The 22,500-nt window shown below is 44.8% G+C and overlaps 1 protein-coding gene across 1 annotated transcript in view; it reads left to right on the top strand.

Moving 5' to 3' along the window:
• The window catches only part of bean1 (brain expressed, associated with NEDD4, 1), a 34,026-nt gene that overhangs the window by 2,989 nt on the left and 8,537 nt on the right, over positions 1-22,500 (top strand). Inside the window, exons 2-4 of the mRNA XM_079280460.1 lie at positions 3,628-3,748; positions 20,693-20,896; positions 21,379-21,520. Of these exons, the coding sequence (XP_079136586.1) occupies positions 3,724-3,748; positions 20,693-20,896; positions 21,379-21,520 (371 nt within the window). The 5' untranslated portion in view covers positions 3,628-3,723. The remainder of the gene's footprint in view (positions 1-3,627; positions 3,749-20,692; positions 20,897-21,378; positions 21,521-22,500) is intronic.

Here is a 22,500-nt window from a genome sequence, read left to right as displayed (position 1 = left end):
CGACATGTTGAATGGATGACAGGGCTGTGTGGGCCAAATGGACTGTCAGAGAGAGCTGGGAGGAGATGGATGAGAGGAGGGACGGAGGGGCAGAGAGAGAGGAAATACCAAAAAGATGAAGAAATGATGGAGTGCTGTTGTGGCTACAGGCAATACATTACTCCCTCAGTGTCTCTGACTGTCCTGCCCCCCCCCCTTCTTTCCTCTTGCCTAACCTCTAGAGTTGTACAAGCTCTGCACAGACATGTTTTGCTACCAGCGCTGGTGTTACACCTTAGAAATGTGTTTTTTGTGGCAACTTGACAAGTTACCTTTACAATAATTGCTTTTCCAATTTTCTTTCCCATTTCATCAAGTCCTCACAACAGCATTACTCTGTGGTTAAGCGTTGGTTCAATTAGGCAACTTATACTCATAAAACGGTTTGTATCATATCCTACGAAAAGTTTCTCCTCATTGCTTCTGAATATACTCCAAACGCTTCCTTCACATCATTGTCCAAAATTGTCTGGAGTTTTGTGTTTTGGCTCCAACATCTGTCAACATCTGTCAGCAACGTCCTCTCTAAGACGTTCTGTGATCGTACAGTATCGTAATGTCACGCTACTTCTGCCTTTGCTACTCTGAGAGAACAGTGCAGTACTCTCATCTGTTTGTCATCATGTGTGTGCAGTCTGCTTTGTCTTGCATGCAGACGAGTAGAGCTTCTGTGCAATCTACAGCGAGCATTATTGACTGTGCTCCTACTGTCCAGTGAGGATGTCCAGAAGCCTTTTTATATCTCAAACCAAACTCTCTAAGGACATTTATATGTGATTTTGAGAAATTGGCAGTAGCCTTCTGCTGGCAACCATAAGCAAGTCAGAAGAGAAATGATATCATTCTCATTATGAAACTGCATTCAAGTCTATAAAAATCTCCTTGTCTCTCATTCGTTCTGCAAATGCATCACATGACGCAGTGAGCTTTACTGTATGTCTGCTACATGTTGGAGGTTAAATAAAATCACTGTGACAATCTTGGAAACTCGTAATCCTCAGCTTCATCCAGCGTCTGAAGAGCAAAGGTCACAGTGCAGCTGTTAGACGATATAAAACGTCAGCCTTCTGCTTAAAATGAGGCTCAGTTTGTGGTGACAGTAATCAGCTCATAATGACGCTCCGATGCAGCAGCTGAAAGGCCTGAAATGTGTCTTTAAACTCGTCTGATGCAGAGGTCTTCCTGCTGTGTGGAGCAGCACAAAGATATGGGAACAATGAGCTCAACTGACGTTACTTCATCGCTGAACTAAATACCAGAATGAGCAAAGATGGCCTCTGCACTTACAGGAATAGCATGTGGAATTGCATTCTTGTCCAATAAAAATGCATTTATTCATCATATTATTAAAGAATAACAATCTGACAATAACAATGAATCAATAATATCACAAAACTCTGATCACTCTATCATGTTACACAACACGCAGCCCAGGAGGAGCTGTGTTATTACCGGCCGTAAGCCTGGTGGGGGTCATGTGTTCAGCCATATGTGTGTGTGTTTGTGTGTGTGTGTGTGTCTTTCTGTCTGTCCGCAGCTAATCTCCCATACTACTGGACCCATCACCCTGATATGTTCTGTGCTCATTCATGACCGTCTGCTCGAGGACCTCTCGTGGTATTTTATTGACTGCTGTGTTGTGTCTTTGACTCCTCACTGCTCTTAAGTAGGCGCAGCAAGTGATCAACACCTGCTTCATAGCTGAAAGGCATTTCCCGGCAATGGGCTAGTCTAAAACCAAGCCGTACCGAGTCTGTTGCAGGTCTTCAGCTCAAAACATTTGACATCCATAGAAAAGTTTGGTACATCTTTGAACTGGAGCATCTGCAGATGAATTCCATGATACGAGATGAATAAATAAATCCCTAAATCCCTGTTTTTGTTTTCTTCGATGTGTTGGAGGCTAGAGGGAGACAAACCTGCACCTGAGTGCTCTTTTCTAGTTCTGTGATATAAATATATAAATATATAATATGAAGCTCATTTACTGTAATTTAGAAGCGGTCATGTTGTGTTTTCATCCCTCACTCACTCCTCATGCTGTAGCTGCTTCAGTTCTTCCTGCGTTGCAAAGTTGGATTGGAGATGACACAAATCCTGAGTTCTGTTTTTTCTCTCCGTCACACAATCACACACACACACACACACACACACACACACACACACACACACACACACACACACACAGGGTTGTTCTCACCCCAGTCTTGTACTGTGTGTGTGTGTGTGTGTGTGTGTGTGAGGGAGAGAGATAGTTCAGTCTAGCTGTGTTGTCTGTAATATCTGTGTGAGCAGGAACAGTTATGTAACAACAAAGCAGAATGCATCGTAGGTTCACATGAGTCACACACACACACACACACACCTACACACACCTACACACACACACACACACACAGGAAGTGAGGGATTCGATTTTCCACGCATTGATGATTTATCAGAATTAGCGGAAGTGCGGCATGACATCTCATCGCCATGACTCGACAGTGACAGAGTGTTTGACACCCGTGAACGGGTTTACTCAGCTCAATTCTATTTGTCGAGACCACGAACACATAACAATGTCTCGACATGTGTTTTAATAGGCCTGTGATCGATGGCGATGATCTCTAAGACAAGCAAATTAATAAGAAAACTCCAAAAAATAAAATGCCACAAACATGAAAAGAAACTAACGAAATTCGGCAGAGAGTGAAAACTGGCAGATTACGAGAACATGAAGAGGAAACTGTAAAAATTATGAATGAAGAATTTTCACAAATCTCAGTTAAAATGTCCTAAATAAATAACTCCCACAATGGGATCATTGTAGGGCTGCAGGAATGAGTCCTAAAAAGAGGACATGAGTCAGCATCTTTTCACTTTTGAGAATGTAATGCTTTGTTCTACGACATGTTCTAGACATATACCAGCAAATACCCCTCTGATGAACTTTACGTGTCTAAAGAAACACTACAGTCGGCCTTCACAGTCTAGTTGTGTAAACTCATCATGTGACCATGTTTTAATTTGTTTGTAGCCTAACGTTAACATTAAAGTGTATTCAATTGGGAAAACCTTCATTTACATGTGTAGTTTGTTTTTACGGTATTTTCATATTTTCTACGTATTCTTACACCTCTTTAGTAAAGTAGTAGTATTTGCGTATATACTGTATGCATTTATGTGTGTGTGTGTGTGTGTGTGTGTGTGTGTGTGTGTGTGCGTGGTTCAGGTATTGATTGGAACATTTGAACCCTGTGGCCATGTTCCGGAAAGAGCAATGAACACACACACGTATTCACACACAGGGTGGCGTGGGTGGTCACTTGACTGCCTCACACACACACAAACACACACACACACACACACACACACACACACACACACAGAAATACACACCTACACACACACTGCCTGGGGCTTTATAAACAGCCGGGCTTGGAGGTTGTGACTCGCACATCAGTCGCTCTCTCTCTCGCTCAGCTTCTCTCTTGGTTTATTTCTCTCATTCTCCATCCACCTGCCTGCTGTTTCTTTTCTCCCCACATCGTCTTCTCACTCATGTGCTGATCTCTCTCTCTCTCGTCTCTCTCTGTGTCTTTGTAGTTACGTACGTAGCAGCCCTGTGCGGTAGAGACCAGTTGAAGTGGGCTTCCTGCCTGTTGAGATGTGCCAATAGGAAAGACTGTGAACAGGGGGTTCATGCTGATGAAATTGATCTGCTCAGGTAAGGAACAAGTCTTCCCTCCTTCTTTCATCTTGTTTTTTATGCTTTAATTGGTCTCCTGACATCGATTGTTATTTGTTCTGTGGATACCAAGACGGGAGGACATCTTTCTTGAAAGACACCAAGCGTGGTTCTTACATAGGTGATGAAAAAAAAGGCTGAATCTGGTAATCCTCTGGAAAACAAAGACGGCAAAATAGAAAGATGTTTATCTATGTGTACAGTTATTTAATACCAAAATATAAGCAATGTTGTCAGTGTAAATAAATGAACTTTTGTACGGTTCTATATAAATACATTTCGACCAAATGTCCTGTCGTGATAAACCAACATCATTCCTGAACTTCAGAACTTTGTTTTAAAGACGGGAAAGTCAATGTGTATTTCAGATGAATGCTTCAAACACCAACTTGTCCTCATAGAACGGCTCCTATGAAACGTTTCTCCTCCTTTTCTGTTTTGTTTTCCGATGAAAGCCTGCGACACGTGTACATTTCTGTCTTTTCAAAATAAACTTCCATCTTCACAGGACAGTTGGGTTTAAGCAACACGACTACTTAGTCCGTAGTCATCGTTCAGGTTAAAACGACGACCTTCTTCTAAACCTATGAAGACTGCTGCAGCCCTGTGTGTGCGTCCTCCTTCATGATTACCTCGACAACATACGAAATATTGTGGCACACATTCAAATGACTCTTCGTAGGTATTGTTATGCATGCTGGAGGAGACCGGCCTGCCACACACTGTAACGCACTCCAGCATGATGCATTTTAGTTTATGGCATTAACAAGTTTATAAAACCTGCAGTTCATTTGTACTCTTAATTAACCCGTTTGGCTCATTTTGGACAGTTTTTGAGTCTCTGACAGTTTGAACATTTACAGGAAAAATGATTTAATTTAAGTAAAATGGGCATCTGCAGCATCGGTGCAAGAATAATCATTGGCCTTTAAATATATCCTTTGATTTCAAATTATAAGCAAATTTTAAGTTATAATTATAAGTACAAATAATAGTCAACAAAAACATGTTTCTGAACTAATTGAAGAAAGTTGAGTCTAGCGTGCTTCTCCTGTATGATTATATTTGTTGTGGGTTTTTATTTTTAGCTGGATTACAGGTTTGAGCTTTTAAACTCAACCTGTAAGAACAAGGTAGACATTTTCATGGAAGCTTCCAATCTCAATAAAAGATGAATCGCCGTCTTATGCAACAACTCCTGACCACACTGGAGGCAGGGAAGAGACGGGGAGGAGGGAGGAGCAGATGAACGGATGAGCAGATGAACGGATGGACAGATGCATGACTTTTATGGATGTGTTCACCCGTCACGGGTCGCCCTCCAAGATAATACTCAATCCTACCTCCTTCCTGTCTCGCTCCCCAGGCTGCTTATGTGTCTCTCGGTTCTTTTGACACCCTCTTTATATCTGTTTCTCTTTCTCTCCATGCACCTTTTATGATTCCCTCATTCTCTCCCCCCCCCCCCCCTGTCTCGTTCCCACTTTCTCTTCCCCTCTCTGATCTATTATTCACATCCCTCCCTGACTCCCTCTCTCCCTCCCTTGACACCTGAAATCCCCTCCGTCGGCTCCGGGCGTTTAGACCTCCACCAACAGTGCTTTCCACCAAGGAAACAGAAATAGAGCGATGAATAAAAGAACAGAGCGAAGAGACAGATAAAAAAGCTTTGGGAAGGGCAGCTCTGTAGACGTGTCTTCTGGCTTATTGTGTAGCTTGACATTCTACACAGTCCTGTGTCATTCTTTAAAAAGGGCCGGATGCCGAGTCCAACCGCATGTTGAGACCAGACGTCACACCACACTGGAAATAGTCAAACACACCTGAGCAACTTCAGCTGTGTGGTGTTATTGGATATCATGCAACCCGTTCTCACTCCCAACTCGTCAACAGCGGACGCTTGGTCAGTGGCTCTATGACGTCTGATACCTCAGTCAGCCTTCAAGTCTGTATGAGACGCACAGGCTTTCAACTAACTAACGTAAACTCATCCACGTCAACAGACCATCAGAGCAACTGACGTAGTATAAAGAGGGGGGGGGGAGGTTGGACGGGTCAAACAAAAACAGGACTCTCACCCAGGAGACCGATGTTTGTGTCCCGCATCAAACCAAGCCAACGTTGACTTCTTTTACTGTCGCTTTGTTTACATACGTTAGTTAACAATTAAGTTATCTAACAAGCTTATTTTACATTACAAATGTACCTATTTTAACCAAAAAAGAGAGCAAGAAAGAGATGGTGAATGAGATTATCCTGTGGAGATAAGTATGGATGTAATATGGTTTGCATTACGTTTTTTTGAATGTGTTTTGTAAAGTCTAGGTTTTCGCTGTGAAGCTTTTCTTTTCTGTCTGTCAGAGAAAGCTCCATTACACAATAATATAGATGACTATTTTAACCTCAACATAAACTGTTGAGATGTGTCACTCAAACCCAAACTACTGATTTTGCGAGTGACCACCGGTAGACGAATATGAATGCATCCCAAGTTTGTGTTCAAAAAAGTCACCCAACTTTTCCCAGTCAAACTAATTCTATGAATTCGTTTTGGCCCACCGTTGGGTGCTTTTGCAGGGTGTGAAAGAGGCGGACATGTTCCACATGGCAGCTGTTTGTGCCAGAGGCACGCAGTCCTCAACCGCCAGCATAAACTTCCACATCTGGAAGAGAGGGAAAGTCACAGTTAACGTATTTACAGAGTAATGTCCAACTCAAAAGTGTTTGTTTTTTCTATATATTGCTTATATGTATTTTGTGTTCGTGTTCAAATTAAGAAGGCTGTTAAAACACTGGAGGTTCTCACTGTGTATGTAAGTGTATGTAACGAGTGGAAATGGACAGGTGTCGCTGCACTTTCGTAGGAAAACGTAGTCATTTTTCTGAAGATATCATAGGAAATGCTGCATGAGGATGTGTTGAAAGATTCATTTCTCAAGCCAAACAAACATCAAGAAATAGTCCAACACAATCTGAGTCATGACCTCGACCAATAAAGATGCGACAGTGTCATAAATATTACAGATTATTTTAGCAAACATAAGTAGTTGCGTGCATGCCATGCACACACTAATTTAAAGGGCCGTTGGTGTGCGTGTGTGTGTGTGTGTGTGTGTGTGTGTTATTGCCCCACCGTCTCACATCACTTCAAAAGATAAAGGCTAAACACAATCTACATATTATAGAGCACTGGCGTGCGCGTGCATCAGCTGAGGGGCAGATCTGAAATGGAATCTCCTTCTGTTCCCCCTCGCTGCGCGCACCTTCCATCATCTATCAGCGCTGCGCCGCGACGCCTCGCCGCCACCGAGCCATCAATCATCACATTCCCATGCTTTGTGGGAATGGGAGGGGAAAAAAACTTCATTTAACGGCGTTTCACCTTCTATCTCATCCACCTCCCTCTCTCTTTGTCCGTCCTTCCATCCATCCGTCTTTGCTCCCGTCCAATCTCAGCCACAGTGTAAGGTCGTTTATTTGAATCTATTTAAATGGATATGAGGCGTGCGCATCTGCAGGGAGATTTCACGGCCCAGCAGGTCAGCAAATACCAAGGCTGTTCCACCTCACTAACCCCCCATCAGGGCCCACAGACAATTAATACACACCACAGGTGGTCAAGTTTGCATATGTGTGTGCGCGCCTGTGGAAGAAAGAGCGGCCAAAGTAGCATCCATCCACCCAGCCGTCTGTAATAAAACACCTGAAGAAGCAGGGGTGAGGGGTGATGAGGCGTGAGGAAGGGTGAGATAGAGATGGAACAAGGGGAGCAGTGGACAGGAGCGCGCTACAGTACAGGAAGTGAAATGGTCGTCGGGGGAAACACAGCATCGCTCTCTAAGGGGAGTAGGGGAAAGGAGAGGAGAAAGAGAGAGAAACTGAGGGAGGTGGATTGGAACGTTTGAGAGAATAAGGTGAGGGGGAGAGGGGGAGGCAGAGAGGCAGGAGAAGTGAAGGGTAAATGTCTTTGCTAATGTCTTTAGCGCCCGTATTGACTAACGCCAGCTCCCTGTGACTTCACCACACTCGCTGCATCCTCTTCTTCAGTTCATTAACTCTGCCATTTGGAAATGGACGCCTTGCCTCAGCTGTTCGATGTCACCATGGATGGATGTGCAGAGTGTCAAACATTAAAGGGGACATGTCATACTGGTTTCCAGGGTCCTACTTGTATTTTGGCTTTCTACGAGAACATCTTTTCATACTTTAACGTGCAAAAAAACACATCATTTTTCTCCTCTCGTCCGTCTGAATATTGCTGTTTTCTCTCTTTGTCTAAAACGCTCAGTTTTAGCGTCTGTATCTTTCAGTAGAAATGCTAGTCTGCTCTGATTACCTTTTAGTATGATTACCTATTCATGATTACCTATTATTTAGTCTGATTACCCTTTAGCATGGGTGCTTCTTCTTCTGTGAGGTGGACGACGTGCGAACAGATTCAACATTTATATTTTCCAGCTGTGGTGGTTTTATTGCAGACAGGTGCAGTGAAACTGCTTATTGTCTCACAGTTTCTGAGCATTTAAAACAATTAAGTTAAATGATGAAAAGAGAAATACGCTATATCTTCAGAGGTTGAAGAAGGAGAGGACTTGAACCCTTTTCCCACCAAAATGAGGCTGAATGAGCATGTTTTAAAAAGCAATAAAGTAATATCGGAAGTGCAATGAGTTTATTGCTGAATTAGTTTTTATTCTTTAATAAAAAAACATCCTAATCCTAATATTGTATCCTCCATAACCCTGCAGTGTGCAGATATTTTCAAAAGCAAAAATAAAAAAATAAAAACGTTGGCATTGGTTGTAAAAAAAAAGAAAATGTTGGCATTCAAAAGTATATGCTAAACAGAGAGGGGGGGGGGGGGGTGCTGAAGCCGTTTTAACATGATTAAACATCGCTTCTTACTTCCCTCTCCACCTCTTTCATCATCTGCTCCACCTCTCCTCCACCTTTTATCCCCTACACAGCACTTCTGAGAGAGAGGGAGGCAGAAAGAAAGAAAGAAAGAAAGAAAGAAAGAAAGAAAGAGAGGGATGAGCAGAAGGGCGAGAGCCACACAGGGAATCACTCATATAGACACAGAAAGAGAGACAGCGTGAGAGAGGGTGAGAGGAGGAAGGTCAGAGAAAGAAAGAGATCACAGTCTTATCATTCAGAAGGGAGAGCTCTGTCTGAAATGGGCTTCTGTGATTTGACGTGAGGACTATTTTGACTTTTATCCGTCTGACTGTTGCCTCTGAGCCACCGGCCCTGACTGGATGTAATCCTCCTTCAGCGGCCCGACAGACGAACAGATAGAAACACCTCAGATTGTGTGACGGGTTTGTCACTGGACAGATTGACGGACCGCAATTCCCTGATTTGAAAAAGACCCCGTAATATATATCGTTCGCGATGCCATGAAAGAAAGAAAACACAGCAATGTGTTTCGATATCTCTCAGAACGGATTGTAAAGCTGCTCTGAGATGAATTCTCGCCATGCCATCGTGTGAAACTTTGGGCATGTGGCTGCCTGTCAAGACTCTCTCCGAGGACACCTGTGCATCCACGTCTTTCTTCTTTGAAATGTCAAAACAATTTCACAGCTTTTAAGGGTCTGGCCGGGCCAGAAAGGTGCTGATGTCGTGAGACGGATTACTGCGCGACAGGAAAGACATCAGTCTTCTTTCTTCTTTAAATGCACTTCCAAAAGTGAAGATAAGTGACCGGATGAGTATGGTGGGAAGTAGACAACGTCTATATTGTGGGTCCATCCTCATGTTGTTGTTTTTCAGATCTTAAACAGCTAAATGTCCCCAAGCAGTACTGGAGATCCGTCTCGGTCTCATACACCTTTTTGAAGGTCCTGTTCTGGCTTTTTTACTGGGTCTCAGACAAAGAGGAGGTTGTTCGTTGAGTGTGCTGTTGATGCACTACTTTCCCATCTTGACAGTTGTTTTGGGTGAGAAAACAAGGAGCAACAAAGTGAGCAACAAAGTGAGCAACAAAGTGAGCAACAAAGTGAGCAACAAAGTGAGCAACAAAGGAGACGAAGGGACAAGTGACCGACCACTTCAGCTGAATGTGACGCCTGTCAGTCAGGAGAGAAAGAGTCTTAGAAACAGTGAAGGCAGACATGGGTGCTTCTTCTTCTGTGAGGCGGATGTGTGAACAGATTCAACATTTACTCAAAGTTCATGGTGGTTTTCCAGCTGTCGTGGTTTTATTGCACTCAGGTGCAGTGAAACAGCTCATTGTCTCACAGTTTCCAAACATTTAAAACCATAAAAATAAATGACGAAAAGCGAAACATTCTAAACCATCGGAGGTTGGAAGGAAGAGAAGATTTATACCTTTTTTCCACCCTAATTAGTATATTCAGGTTTTTTAAAGGTGAGAGAACTTGCTAAAAATAGGCGATGTACTCCTTTCCCATTGTCAGTCGACGAGTACGCTTTTCGTTTTTTTTCTGGTGTTTCACGTTCAACTTCACAAAAGCGTCAGAAAACAAGATTAGTTGGCAGTGAAAATGTTACTGATTCAGTCTTTCTTCAACCTCAGTGCCTTACTAATTTAGAACAAAGTTTGAGCGCTACTTTGATGAAGACGGACGTAATTTGTGGCAGAGACGGCAAAGATAAACGTCGAAACAGGGGCGACAATGACCACCTGGGTGTCATGTTTCCATCGCTGCCGATCAGAGTTGGAGTCGATACAAATCTGTAACTACTGTGGAGTCATTTGTCCCGGGAATGAATGCCGAATGAAACCTTTCCCACTGAAGACATAAGCCAGGTGTTATTGGGTTTTTGGTCCGGTAGGAAAAAGGGGCTCAAGAGAGGACAGGTGTCGTGTTGTGACTTGCTGCGAGGTGAGATGGCAACAGGAACGAAATACATCAGAGCCACACTCTCCAGTGAAATAAGTAATCACAGCTTATTTCCTCAATTTTTCCTCAGTGGGCAAGAGTGTACATGTATGGGTACACTGTGTGTGTGTGGGTAGATGTATCAAACATTGTATTTTCCATCTTGATTAACCAATCATAGCTGGATTTAAAGTGCTCCCCGACCATTCGGGGGTTGAAACTATGAGGCTCACTCACCAATCAGCCATTGGCGTTTCATGGGCATCGACCAATCATAACTTCATCTGCAGAGTTTATCGACCAATCAGAGCTGCATTTACAGAGATCACTGACCAATCACAGAAGGATACACTTGTCATTGCCGGGATTCATGTTGTTTGGTTTGCAATCAATATTGATAAATCCAACGATCTGTCATTGTTAATAGATTTTTCTGTCATCAAAATAGATGTTTTTGTTTTTAGCCGTTAGCACAAGCATTTCCTGATGCCTTGGGTTGAGACTGTCGACCAATCAGGGGCTTTGTTACTGACTTGTGCACCAATCAAACACTGTATTGCATGGAGCTCATGGACTGCATCGTTTTTGCTTCTTTATCGCCCCCTGACCTCCTCTGCTGAGCTCCACTGGTTGAACTCCTGACTTTGCTGCAGTGATGTACAGGTGTCCTCCAAGACCCGCTGGCATCACTGCTGGGTGTGGTGAAGCAGGGCCTCCTCCAGTTAGTCTCCTCCTCGTTTCCCTGCTCCACTGGTAATGAAGCGTGATGGTTTAATGGCCAATGTCCTCCCTCCTGCAAACACCAAAGCCCTCCTGACATCTGTTCAATACAACAGGAAGGATCAGAGAGAGAAAAGGGAACGGCAAGACGGGAGGATGTGTGTGTGTGTGTGTGAGAGAAAGATGTCCTCTCTGAGCCGCTGCTGTCCTTTGACCAGGCTGTAGGAAGGTTGAAGCTTTTCCAGCACACTGCACAAGTGAGGAGATAACATCTGTCACTTTATGTCACAACAAAGACAAAAAAGATGCCGTGCATCCTTCACTGTCAAAGCTTCTCAAACCAAAGCTCTGATGTTTAAACAGCTTCATGGTATGATCAGTGCTGCCTTGCACATTGGTAGTATTTAGTAAAAGTCAGCAGTGCCTCCCTGACCCTTGCATATATTCAATGGGAACAGGCATGTGTTACTGGAGTCTTTCTGAACGGGATATTTATCGTGTTAACGCTGCTCACGTGTCACAAAAGGAGGAACATTGTTTCTGCAAGCAGTGGAATATCTCTGGCATCCTGAGGGCTTCACATACTGGATCCTGCTGCTTCTGATCATGAACACACACACACACACACACACACACACACACTGAGAGACACTCACTCACTACGTTTACATGCAGTCTCTCATTCCACTGTCATTTTTTTTCGTCACTTTGCAACCCGTCAACACACGCTCAAAGTCATCACGTTTAGATTCACTTTTATATGTAAAGAATAGAAGAAATGAGCTCCAGTGGCGCAATCGGTCAGCGCGCGGTACTTATAAGACAGTACGCTATAGAGCCATGCCGAGGTTGTGAGTTCAAGCCTCACCTGGAGCATTTATATAGTTTAACACAGTGTTACTATTACCTGTGATGTAAAGCAGCTGCTAGTCGATGGACATGAATCAATCATGACTCATCACCATGCAGCAGGTTTAACATGGAAAAAATAATTAAGTAAGAAGTTAAAAATATCAAAAACAAATATCCTAAACTAAAAAATGAACAGAAAAGATTAAAAAACGAATAAAAACACAACAAAATGAAGGTAAAAGTTTCGTTTTTTACGAGGCAGCATCATTGAAACACAGAAACTGAACAGACTTGACATTCCAGCAGATGGCGCTGTGCTCCTCATCGGACACTAAAGTAGCACGAAGTTTAAAGATCATGGCAATACACAGTTCTCCAACCTATTTTGTACGTAGATGATACTTCTGAGACAGTGGTTTGGTCCTTTAAGACTCCAGTTATTCCTTCTGTTTTATCCCTCACTGAAAATCGGCGTTGGCTCGAGTCGAGTTTGTTCGTCGCCTCTTGTTGAGCGTCCTGCGCGGAGGAATTCTTTCTACCTCCGTGTCTCTGGATGTGCAGCGCGATGCTATACTTCATATTGCAAAGAAGCCGGTTGTAACTCATAATGACAAGCTGTCACACTGAATCCGAGTGGCTGCTTGATGCTTCTGTATAATGTATGCAGCTAATGTACAAAGTGATGCAGCGTACGCAGCAGCAGTCAATATCACAGGCTCTTAACCTTTATAGCTTGTGACGCCTGAAATAAATGACTGCGTGTGACGCCCCAATCTGGATGGACAAAACGCACACACACACACACACACACACACACACACACACACACACACACACACACACACACACACACACACACACACACACACACACACACAGAATATGGGACCTATATGTTGTTCTTTGAAACCAAATAGTGTTAATAATAATAATAATAACTTTAATTTATATAGCGCCTTTCAGGGGACCCAAGGCCGCTTTACAAGAGTAACAGTTAGACAAAAACAGTTTAGACAAACAGTCAGAAAAACAGAACAAGTAAACTAGGGGCCGAAAGCCTTGGCGAACAGATGGGACTTGAGGGCCCTTTTGAAGGCGTCCAGAGTGGAGATGTTGCGGATCACCGCAGGGAGAGAGTTCCAGAGGGTGGGGGCTGCCACACTGAAAGCTCTGTCCCCGAAGGTTCGCAGTTTGGTGCGGGTGGTGGCAAGCAGGCCAGAGTCTGAAGACCGCAGGTTCCGGGGAGGGGCATGTGGGCGGAGGAGGTCCGATAGGTACTGGGGGGCATGGGCATGGAGGGACTTGTAGGTGAGGAGGAGGATCTTGTATGAGATGCGGGACTTGACCGGGAGCCAGTGGAGGTTGATGAGGGTGGGGGTGATGTGCTGCCAGGGCTTTGTGTGCGTGAGAACCCTGGCGGCAGAGTTTTGTACATACTGGAGCCTGTCCAGGGTTTTGTTGGGTACCCCGAACAGGACACCATTGCAGTAGTCCAAGCGGGAGGTGACAAATGCATGGACCAGGGTTTCAGCAACAGACTCCGAGAGTGACGGTCGGAGTCTGGCAATGTTCCGGAGATGGAAAAAGGCAGTTTTGGTGACGGACTTGATGTGGGACTTGAAGGAAAGGGTGGAGTCCAGGATGACACCCAGGTTGCGGACTTCAGGAGATGGGGAGATGGAGCAGCCGTCAACCTCGAGGATGAAGTCACCAACCTTCCGGAGCAGCGCCTTGGGTGCCACAACCATGAGCTCTGTCTTCTTGGTGTTGAGTTTGAGAAGATTTGATGACATCCAGGTTTTTATTTCATGCAGACAGTTGACAAGGGACTGAGGGGGGAACTGGGAGGATGGAGTGGTACTGAGATAGATTTGAGTGTCATCAGCATAGCAGTGGAAGTTCAGCCCATGATGGCGGATGATCTTGCCGAGGGGGAGCATGTAGATGGTGAAGAGGAGGGGGCCAAGCACAGAGCCTTGGGGCACGCCATGATTGACTGGGGCTAGGGGGGAAATAGAGCCGTTGATGGAAACAAACTGTTCCCTGTTATGGAGGTAGGATGAAAACCAGGAGAGGGCGGTGCCAGTGACCCCTAGAAGGTCAGATAGGCGGTTGAGGAGGATGGTATGGGAGACAGTGTCAAATGCTGCAGAGAGGTCCAGGAGGATGAGGATGCTGAGGCGGCCAGAGTCAGCAGCAATGAGGAGATCGTTGATGATCTTAATGAGGGCGGTCTCCGTGCTGTGTTGGAGTCTGAAGCCGGATTGGAGGGGCTCATAGAGCTCATGGTTGGACATGTGGAGATGGAGTTGGCCGGCGACTACTCTTTCCAGAGTCTTACTGAGGAAGGGGAGGTTGGAGATCGGCCGGTGGTTGTGGAGGTCATCAATGTCCAGGCCAGGCTTTTTGAGGATGGGGGTGACTGAGGCAGTTTTGAAGCTGGTAGGGACAATACCAGATGCCAAAGAAGCTTCCCTTGTGCGTTTGTCTCTCTTGACGCCCAAGAGATGAAACTTTTATGAACAAAACATAACGATTCATTTCTCAACCCGACACACAACAAGTTAACATTCACACTGTATTTACATTTAACTCTTCTGATGACGCTCCGTCAGCTTTATCTCGACTTTACACTGAAGAAAAATCCAACTAACTATTAAATATTAGTTCTCTACTCTACTTGTTGAGCTCCACAAGCTATTTAATGAGCAATTTATAGTTTTGTTGGACAAATTCTTTCCTCTTTCTTTGCTTCTCCTTCAGTTTGCTGCAGCGTATCTTTTTTCCAGAATGGCTTCTGTAACTTCCAGAGAACACAAGGCTGCGTGCAGACCGACATTAGCACTGCAGCAAAGACTGCAGCACGTTCATTACACTAAACGAGGAGGCTTTGCATCGGCGCAGAACGAGTTCATATCGCGGAACACATCGTCCTGACGATGATTCAGCTTATTTTCTGGCCAGCATATAACAATATAACAGATGTGTTGAGCGGATATCCGCTGGCTGTCCTCTGTCCGTTAACGGCTGTCCAGGCCAAGACTTCCTCTTTAATGCGTCGGCCATTGTTGACAGTCTGATCAGCTCCTTGAGACACAAGAATGGAATTGAGAGACGACAGCGATGACCAGATTGTTTCACAAGAAGTTTACAATCAGACGATAGCCGATGGGTTCGGCCAACGCCTCTTATAATTGGTCGATACTACTCAGACCAGACACAGTGTGCACATATGTGGTTGGCCTTCCCGGTGCGTTCAGCAAGAAAAAAACCCGCCTAATTTATTGAAAACAGAAGTGTTGCGTAAAGTTTGCAACTTCATGTCGTTCTTCTTTTGATGAAATGATTTTGCCATTTTATCTTTTCAGAGGTGTAAAATCCTGTATCGTATTTCTGTATAAACTACTGCAGCGTGTTTTGGAATGAGACCTTTAAACTCATGGATGCGTTACTCTAAGTCAGCGGTTCCCAAACTTTTTAGGCCGCGCACCCCCTTCTACATCCCGAGCGGGTTCGCGCACCCCCCGCCCCTTAATAAAAATTAAAATAAAAAGCAACAGAACCCATTTACAGCCGCATAAAAATCTGACCAATGAGAGAACAGTTTGCTCGCGCGTGGCGTTAGTTTACAATATTTAGTCCGCTGTTAAATGTTGCAGTGTGAACACAAACCGAAGAAAGGGGCAACTGCAACATTGTATCATATTAATCCCTGAATCAGAACAAACGAACTGAAGGTGTGAAAACGCCCTGAAACACTGCAACAAAGTTTCAATAACTTTCAGTGACACAAGGCGTCACTTTTAAAGAGCAATACGGATGTGAGGACACACGCACAGGCTCAGAGGCAGATTATCACATTTAATTTACAATTAATGAGCGACTAATGCAGCCAGGATGTCTTCGGACAAAGCGTCGATGCGGCGCGACACAGTGTTGTTGGACACCGGGATCATGTACAACTTTTTTGCTTCTTTCTCCCCAATCATACATTCCACCATCTCTCTGGCAGCTGGCAAGCTCACGTCTTCGGCGACTGTGTGCGGTAGCCCCTTTCTCGCTATTCTGTAACCAGATATGAAGCCCGTAAATGAATGTTGCTGAATGCATGAAGTTCGCTGTTAGCTGACGTTAGCTGCACAAGCTAGGCTGGCTAGTGTGTACGACTGGCGGCAGGCGGCAAGACTGCCGGAAGGAGCTCAAGTGCATTTATTAAATTGTACGTTTTTTATTTTAAATCTTACAAAGGAAATTTTTATAATTCAAGTTATTATTTTGTGAAAAATCCCACTTTTTAAACTAAAATTATTATTTTTTTTTAAATGTTTAATATTATTACACCATCAGACGCCATTACACTTTTCCTCTCGCGCACCCCCTAGAGGCAGCTCGCGCGCACCACACTTTGGGAATCCCTGCTCTAAGTGGACTTCCTGCATATTATTTCTTCTTCTCTTGGGTAACGTGATCACACCAGTGAAGACCCTGGCTTTGTTTTCCTCTAAAATCTTCTCTTTGTGCAGTAACGTCAACACAAAATGTCTTTTTGGTTTTGAGGAACCGCCAAAAGGTGAAGCGTAAAATGAATCATTTTCAGCACAATGCTGAACAAAGAAGTAGATTTTGTTTTATAGCTTCAGGATGTTGTATCTCAATCCTCCAGTCACTTACTTTAATCTAATATTTTGCAGCCGAGGGAATTTCTTCTTGAAACAAACTTCCACCATGTTACCATGTAAAAAATTAAAACAACTTGAACTTCATGCATGAATGAGCCTCGGGTCGACGTCTGGGTTATACGAGCTTTTTGTAGCACACTACGGAATACAGTGTATGAGGTGGGCGCATGTTGAACAGTAAGCATTAGTGACAAGCTGTCAAAGTGAGTTACCACTGCTGCTGCGTCATTATATATTTATATGAAGAGCATAGACTCTCTCACACACAGCTTCAAACCCTATTAAGCTACAGAACCAATGACAGGAGTCACAGGAGCCTGTTGCATGCAATAAGAACTCCCTTCTTGCTTTTTGCATGTCATTTGTACACCATGTATCGTCTGTACTGACAGCAATGTTAATAAGCCCAATCATATTGTTCCTAAACCTAACTAAGTGCTTGTGTTGCCTAAATGTGTATTAATGACACGTAGAAATGATCTTGCCATTTATTCTCCTTCCCTTGAAATTGGGTTGAAAAAGGAAAAACAAACCTAAGATCTCTGCCAGCTTCACACTGAAGGTGTCGTTCTGTCAGACACATTGTCGGCTTTGCCAGTTACATAATAAAATGTCGTGCACCTGTGACACTACAGTGCACAGAATATTTATGACTTACTAACGTTGGATGCCTCAAGATTTATAGCTTTCTTGTTAACCTGCTTCCTTCTGTTCATTTATTGATGTATTTCATGGGCTGGGCGTGTCGGCCTAATACTTTTACACCCTCACTCGACTCATACTACACACACACACACACACACACACACACACACACACACACACACACACACACACTCACCAGATTTCTCCCCTCTTTCTCTGCTTCCTCTCTGCAGCTGGGTCCCGTACCCTCAGGGGTTTGAAATATAACACTATCACCATTTATAACAATCTTTTCCCTTGCTCTGTCTCCCTTCTTCCTCGCTCGGCCCCGAATCGTATAGAGTGGCTGCCTCCCCTCTCGACCATCACTCCACTGTTTGTGTCTCTTAAAATCTCCCTCCTCTGTCTTAAATCACACTAAAGTGGAGAGAGAGACAAAAGAAGACATTTCCTGCCCAGTTTCATCCGGTGGGCTTACAGGACAGAAGAAGCGGATCTGGGTCTGTCCACGGTGGACCGGTCTCTGCTGGAGGATCTGGGTCTGTCCACAGTGGACCGGTCTCTGCTGGAGGATCTGGGTCTGTCCACAGTGGGCCGGTCTCTGCTGGAGGATCTGGGTCTGTCCACAGTGGACCGGTCTCTGCTGGAGGATCTGGGTTTGTCCACGGTGGACCGCTCTCTGCTGGAGGATCTGGGTCTGTCCACAGTGGGCCGGTCTCTGCTGGAGGATCTGGGTCTGTCCACAGTGGACCGGTCTCTGCTGGAGGATCTGGGTTTGTCCACGGTGGACCGCTCTCTGCTGGAGGATCTGGGTTTGTCCACGGTGGACCGGTCTCTCTGGAGGATCTGGGTCTGTCCACGGTGGACCGGTCTCTGCTGGAGTCTGAGCTGAAGGAGGTTCTGGTGAACCTGCATGAGTTCATCTGGTTTCACCAGAATCCGACCCGGCGGCTCCGATGACGAGCATCAAGAACAGCGAGTTTACTGATGCAGGTCATATAGAGGATCAGGATTAAACTGAGACTGGTTCAGGATCATTTAAAAGTTCCTCAAATAAACTTAAAATATATATACATATATATTGATATATGAACCTCATGGTGGCGCAAGGAGAAAAGTTAGAGGGTCTTCAAAGTCACAAGGATCCATCCTCTGGGGAACATGACTGTCCGTACATCATTTCATGGTGATCCATCCGACAGTCGCAGAGATATTTCAGTCTGGACCAAAGTGGATCAACACTCAGACTGACATTGCCTTCCCTAGAGCCGCTAGCATGATGAGCAGACCTACCAAGATTATTATCAGAGTGTGTCTGTGTGTGTGTGTGTGTGTGTGTGTGTGTGTGTGTGTGTGTGTGTGTGTGTGTGTGTGTGTGTGTGTGTGTGTGTTACAAAGGCAGCGAGGTTTATGTGAATTTAAATCTATATAAATATAGATTTCCTTCTGAGTTCTCTCTGGAGAGAACAAAAGAAAATGGAGTTTATGAGGACGAGGTGAGAAGAGAAAATGAAGAGAAAATCACGTTAGAAGAGGGAGAAAGAGGAGACAAAGAAGAGCGTGAGAGACGAGGCCGAGAGCGCAGAGAGGGCTGCTGGGAATCGTTTGGGGTGAGAGAACATTTTCCTCTTCTCGGGAATCTGTGCGAAACCAAATTACTGCAGACAACAGCATTACGGATGCAGACGTTCAAGGGGGGGGGGGATGATAAATGAGCAATAAGAGCGGCACTAAGGGACTGAAATGAAAACGATACTGGGAGTCATTTGATTGTTTCTCCTGCTTTATAGTCAGAGCACTGACGATGCCAGAAAACACGCTTCGCAGCACAAAGGATGCAATGTCAGTGTCAGAAATTACAGGTTTTGAGATAATTGACCCCCCTTGGTTACTTTTGCTGTCAAGCTTTCACACCCAGCATGTCAACAGTGAGATATTCGTAAAGAGATTTCTGGATTAATAGTTGTATTAGAGAACACGAGATAGAAAGGACTCCAATCTGCATTTGAGAGCTACATTCACGATTAAATGAAGCTCATGAGAATGGAACGTAACTGTTCGTTCAATGTGCAACGGACTGAAGTGTGATGGATGCATTGTGCTTTTCAGGAAGACGAGTTGTAGATGTATGAAACATGAAGGAATGATATCCACTCTGCACTGCACACAAACTCCTCACACCGCGGGGACTCGTGATCGCGTGGTTGTTTTGGTGACCGCTAATATCTTACAGAGGATGTTAAACATATTTAAAGCCGAAATATGATGATCCATGGCCCCCAGAAAAAGTGTTTCCTGATCTGAACTATTGACTCGGCCGGTGAATCCCATGAAAGGGAGGAGGACTCGCATGCAGACACAAGCACAATAGGGCACGAACGAGTGGAACCAGGCCGGTTATATACGGCTGGACTGATGAGGGGAAGTGGAAACAGGTGAGCAGGTAAATGAGAGCGTCAGGTGATGTGGACAGGTGGAGCAGTCTGAGGGCATCTGGTGGATGGATGGAGGGTGGCAGTGCAGCGTATTTGGTGAAGGTTGAGGTACAATGAACAGTTCATGTAAGGAGACCTTCATCACCATGGTTACATTGATAAACACTTCCTCAGCCGAACTGCTTTAAAAACAAGTGACTGCAGAATTAGCTTCCTGCTTTGAGTATCACATGACCTGAGGTCTGACAGTGAAATATGCGACTCCACGCAGCTCTGTGCTCTCCGCATCTACGAGGAAACATCAGGTTTGTGTCGTAGACAATACAGCGGGCACGAAGAACAGCATCCAAACACTTTAAAAGCAAAAAGGCACACCAGAGCGTCCTCCTCTCTCAGCTGTGAGGTGAATGAAGGCAGACAGACAGCGAATGGCAGTGAGACGGATGAAGAGGTAGACAGGCAGAGCAAACAGACGGATGAGACAAATAGAAATGGAGAGGAACAGGATCGTTCTGTAATCTAATGATGATGACTTAGAGACCGTGTGTGTGTGTGTGTGTGTGTGTGTGCGTGTTGACTTCAGCTCTAATTATCTGTCACACACACTGAAATGGAATAAGTCCTCAGGGAAGGAGAGCTGGAAAGAGAAGCAGAGAGGAGACCAAAACGGAGCTCACAGCGCTGAATATTGGACTCATGAACATAGATGTACCCGCCTCCATCTCTCTCTCCATCTCTCTGCAGTGAGCTCCAACCAGAGCCATGGGGAGTACCCGGACTGCCGGGGCGAGAGGGAGTCGGGAGGGGAGGCGTCTCTCCTGGTGTCTCCGCTGGTGTTGGCGGGGATCGTTATAGGTCTGGTCCTCTTCCTCTCCTGCATCACCATCATCGTCGGCAGCCTGCGCAAAGACAGTCGACTCCGAAACCCGCACCTCCGAGCGAGCTACGGTCAGTCCGCCTGTGAACTTCCCGACTAACGGAACACGATGAAGCATTCGGTTCATCTCAGGTTTTACTGGAGCTGCATAGCAACACACTTAATAATAAAGTCCACGCCTGAACCACAGACTGAAATCACTACAAGCATCAGAACATGGAAATAGAAACAGGAACACTGTGCTGTAGCATGTAACACTCTATGCCCATTTATTCAGGATCTTTCTCACATAACTGCTGAAACACCGACACACATCTTCACACACGTAGCTTGCGTCCAAAAGTCTTCAGCAGAGAATCAAAAGCCTTCAAAGGCACTCAGCTAAAATTAAACAATCGCTGCTGCCAGGAGAAAACGACCGAATCCTTTGAAATGATTCTAATATGTTGTCGCCTCTTTGTATACAAACATCATATGTACATGAGATATGTGCACAAGATTAAAAAAATAAAACTCTCAATTCAAATGTGCCTTTTCCGTCATGTCTCTGCAGGTCTGGATGGTTTTTCCTATGGAGGCTCAGTAGGAGAACTGAGATCGACCTGCTTAGAAGACTTCCCTCCTGGTTTAGACTTTGATTCATACAGAGAGACTCTGTCACAAGTCAACACCCTGTACCCCGACTCACCGCCACGGTAAGAAGCTGTGTGAGTCTGTGGTAACGGTAAGGTACTCCGGCCTGTGCTCTCTCCCCAGGGTGCCAAAATACCAACGCTTTGGGCATGTGGCCCTCTGCGTGTTGATACCGACACACAAGGATGACTTCATCATCTGCGTGAGACGTAGTGTCAACCCATCTACGTCATTATTAAGACCACAACAGTTTCACACTCGTTTCTCTTTGCAAACCGCAATAGTTTCACAATGTTAACCACATGAGAAAAACAATGGTGGAGTCTGGATGCACTTCTGTCTCCTTGTGGGTATTTTCTGTTTACAGTGTTGGTTTTGGACATGTCTCGGTGAGCTAAGATATTCAGAAAAAGAATCAAAATCTCAAGCCTGTCCTCATCCATCAACAGCTACAGTTTGTTTAAAAACACTCCTCCTTTGGCCAATTATGTCAAATGTCAAATCTAAAACACAACTGACCATTCAGACGTGTCCCCCAATGCTCTGTCCACTTGGCTTGACCCTTCTTCAGTGGGAATTCATTTATTACAGAGCACTGCTACCTTTGGTGCCCTTTGTGAGGGTGCAGCAATGAGTGTGTGTGTGTGTGTGTGTGTGTGTGTGTGTGTGTGTGTGTGTGTGTGTGTGTGTGTGTGTGTGTGTGTGTGTGTGTGTGTGTGTGAGAGAGAGAATGAGAGAAAGAAAGAGCTCACTAAAGGCCAATGTCATGGTGTTTTTGATCTAAATGTCAGCTGGTCTAATTGGCAACTTTAATAATTCACATACATCCCTCCCCTGCAGTGTGTGTGTGTGTGTGTGTGTGTGTGTGTGTGTGTGTGTGTGTGGGTGTGTGTGTGTGTGTGTGTGTGTGTGTGTGTGTGTGTGTGTGAGTGTGTGTGTGTGTGTGTGTGTGTGCGCTTCATTCTCCTGGCTCTGCTGTAGAAACATTCACTCACTTAACCCAAACGAATCGATCTCCGGTTGGACAGCATCTTATCTTTTT

Source organism: Melanostigma gelatinosum (genome assembly GCF_949748355.1).
Source record: "Melanostigma gelatinosum genome assembly, chromosome: 12".
Lineage (NCBI taxonomy): Eukaryota > Metazoa > Chordata > Actinopteri > Perciformes > Zoarcidae > Melanostigma > Melanostigma gelatinosum.
This window is presented reverse-complemented; position numbering and strand designations above follow the sequence as displayed.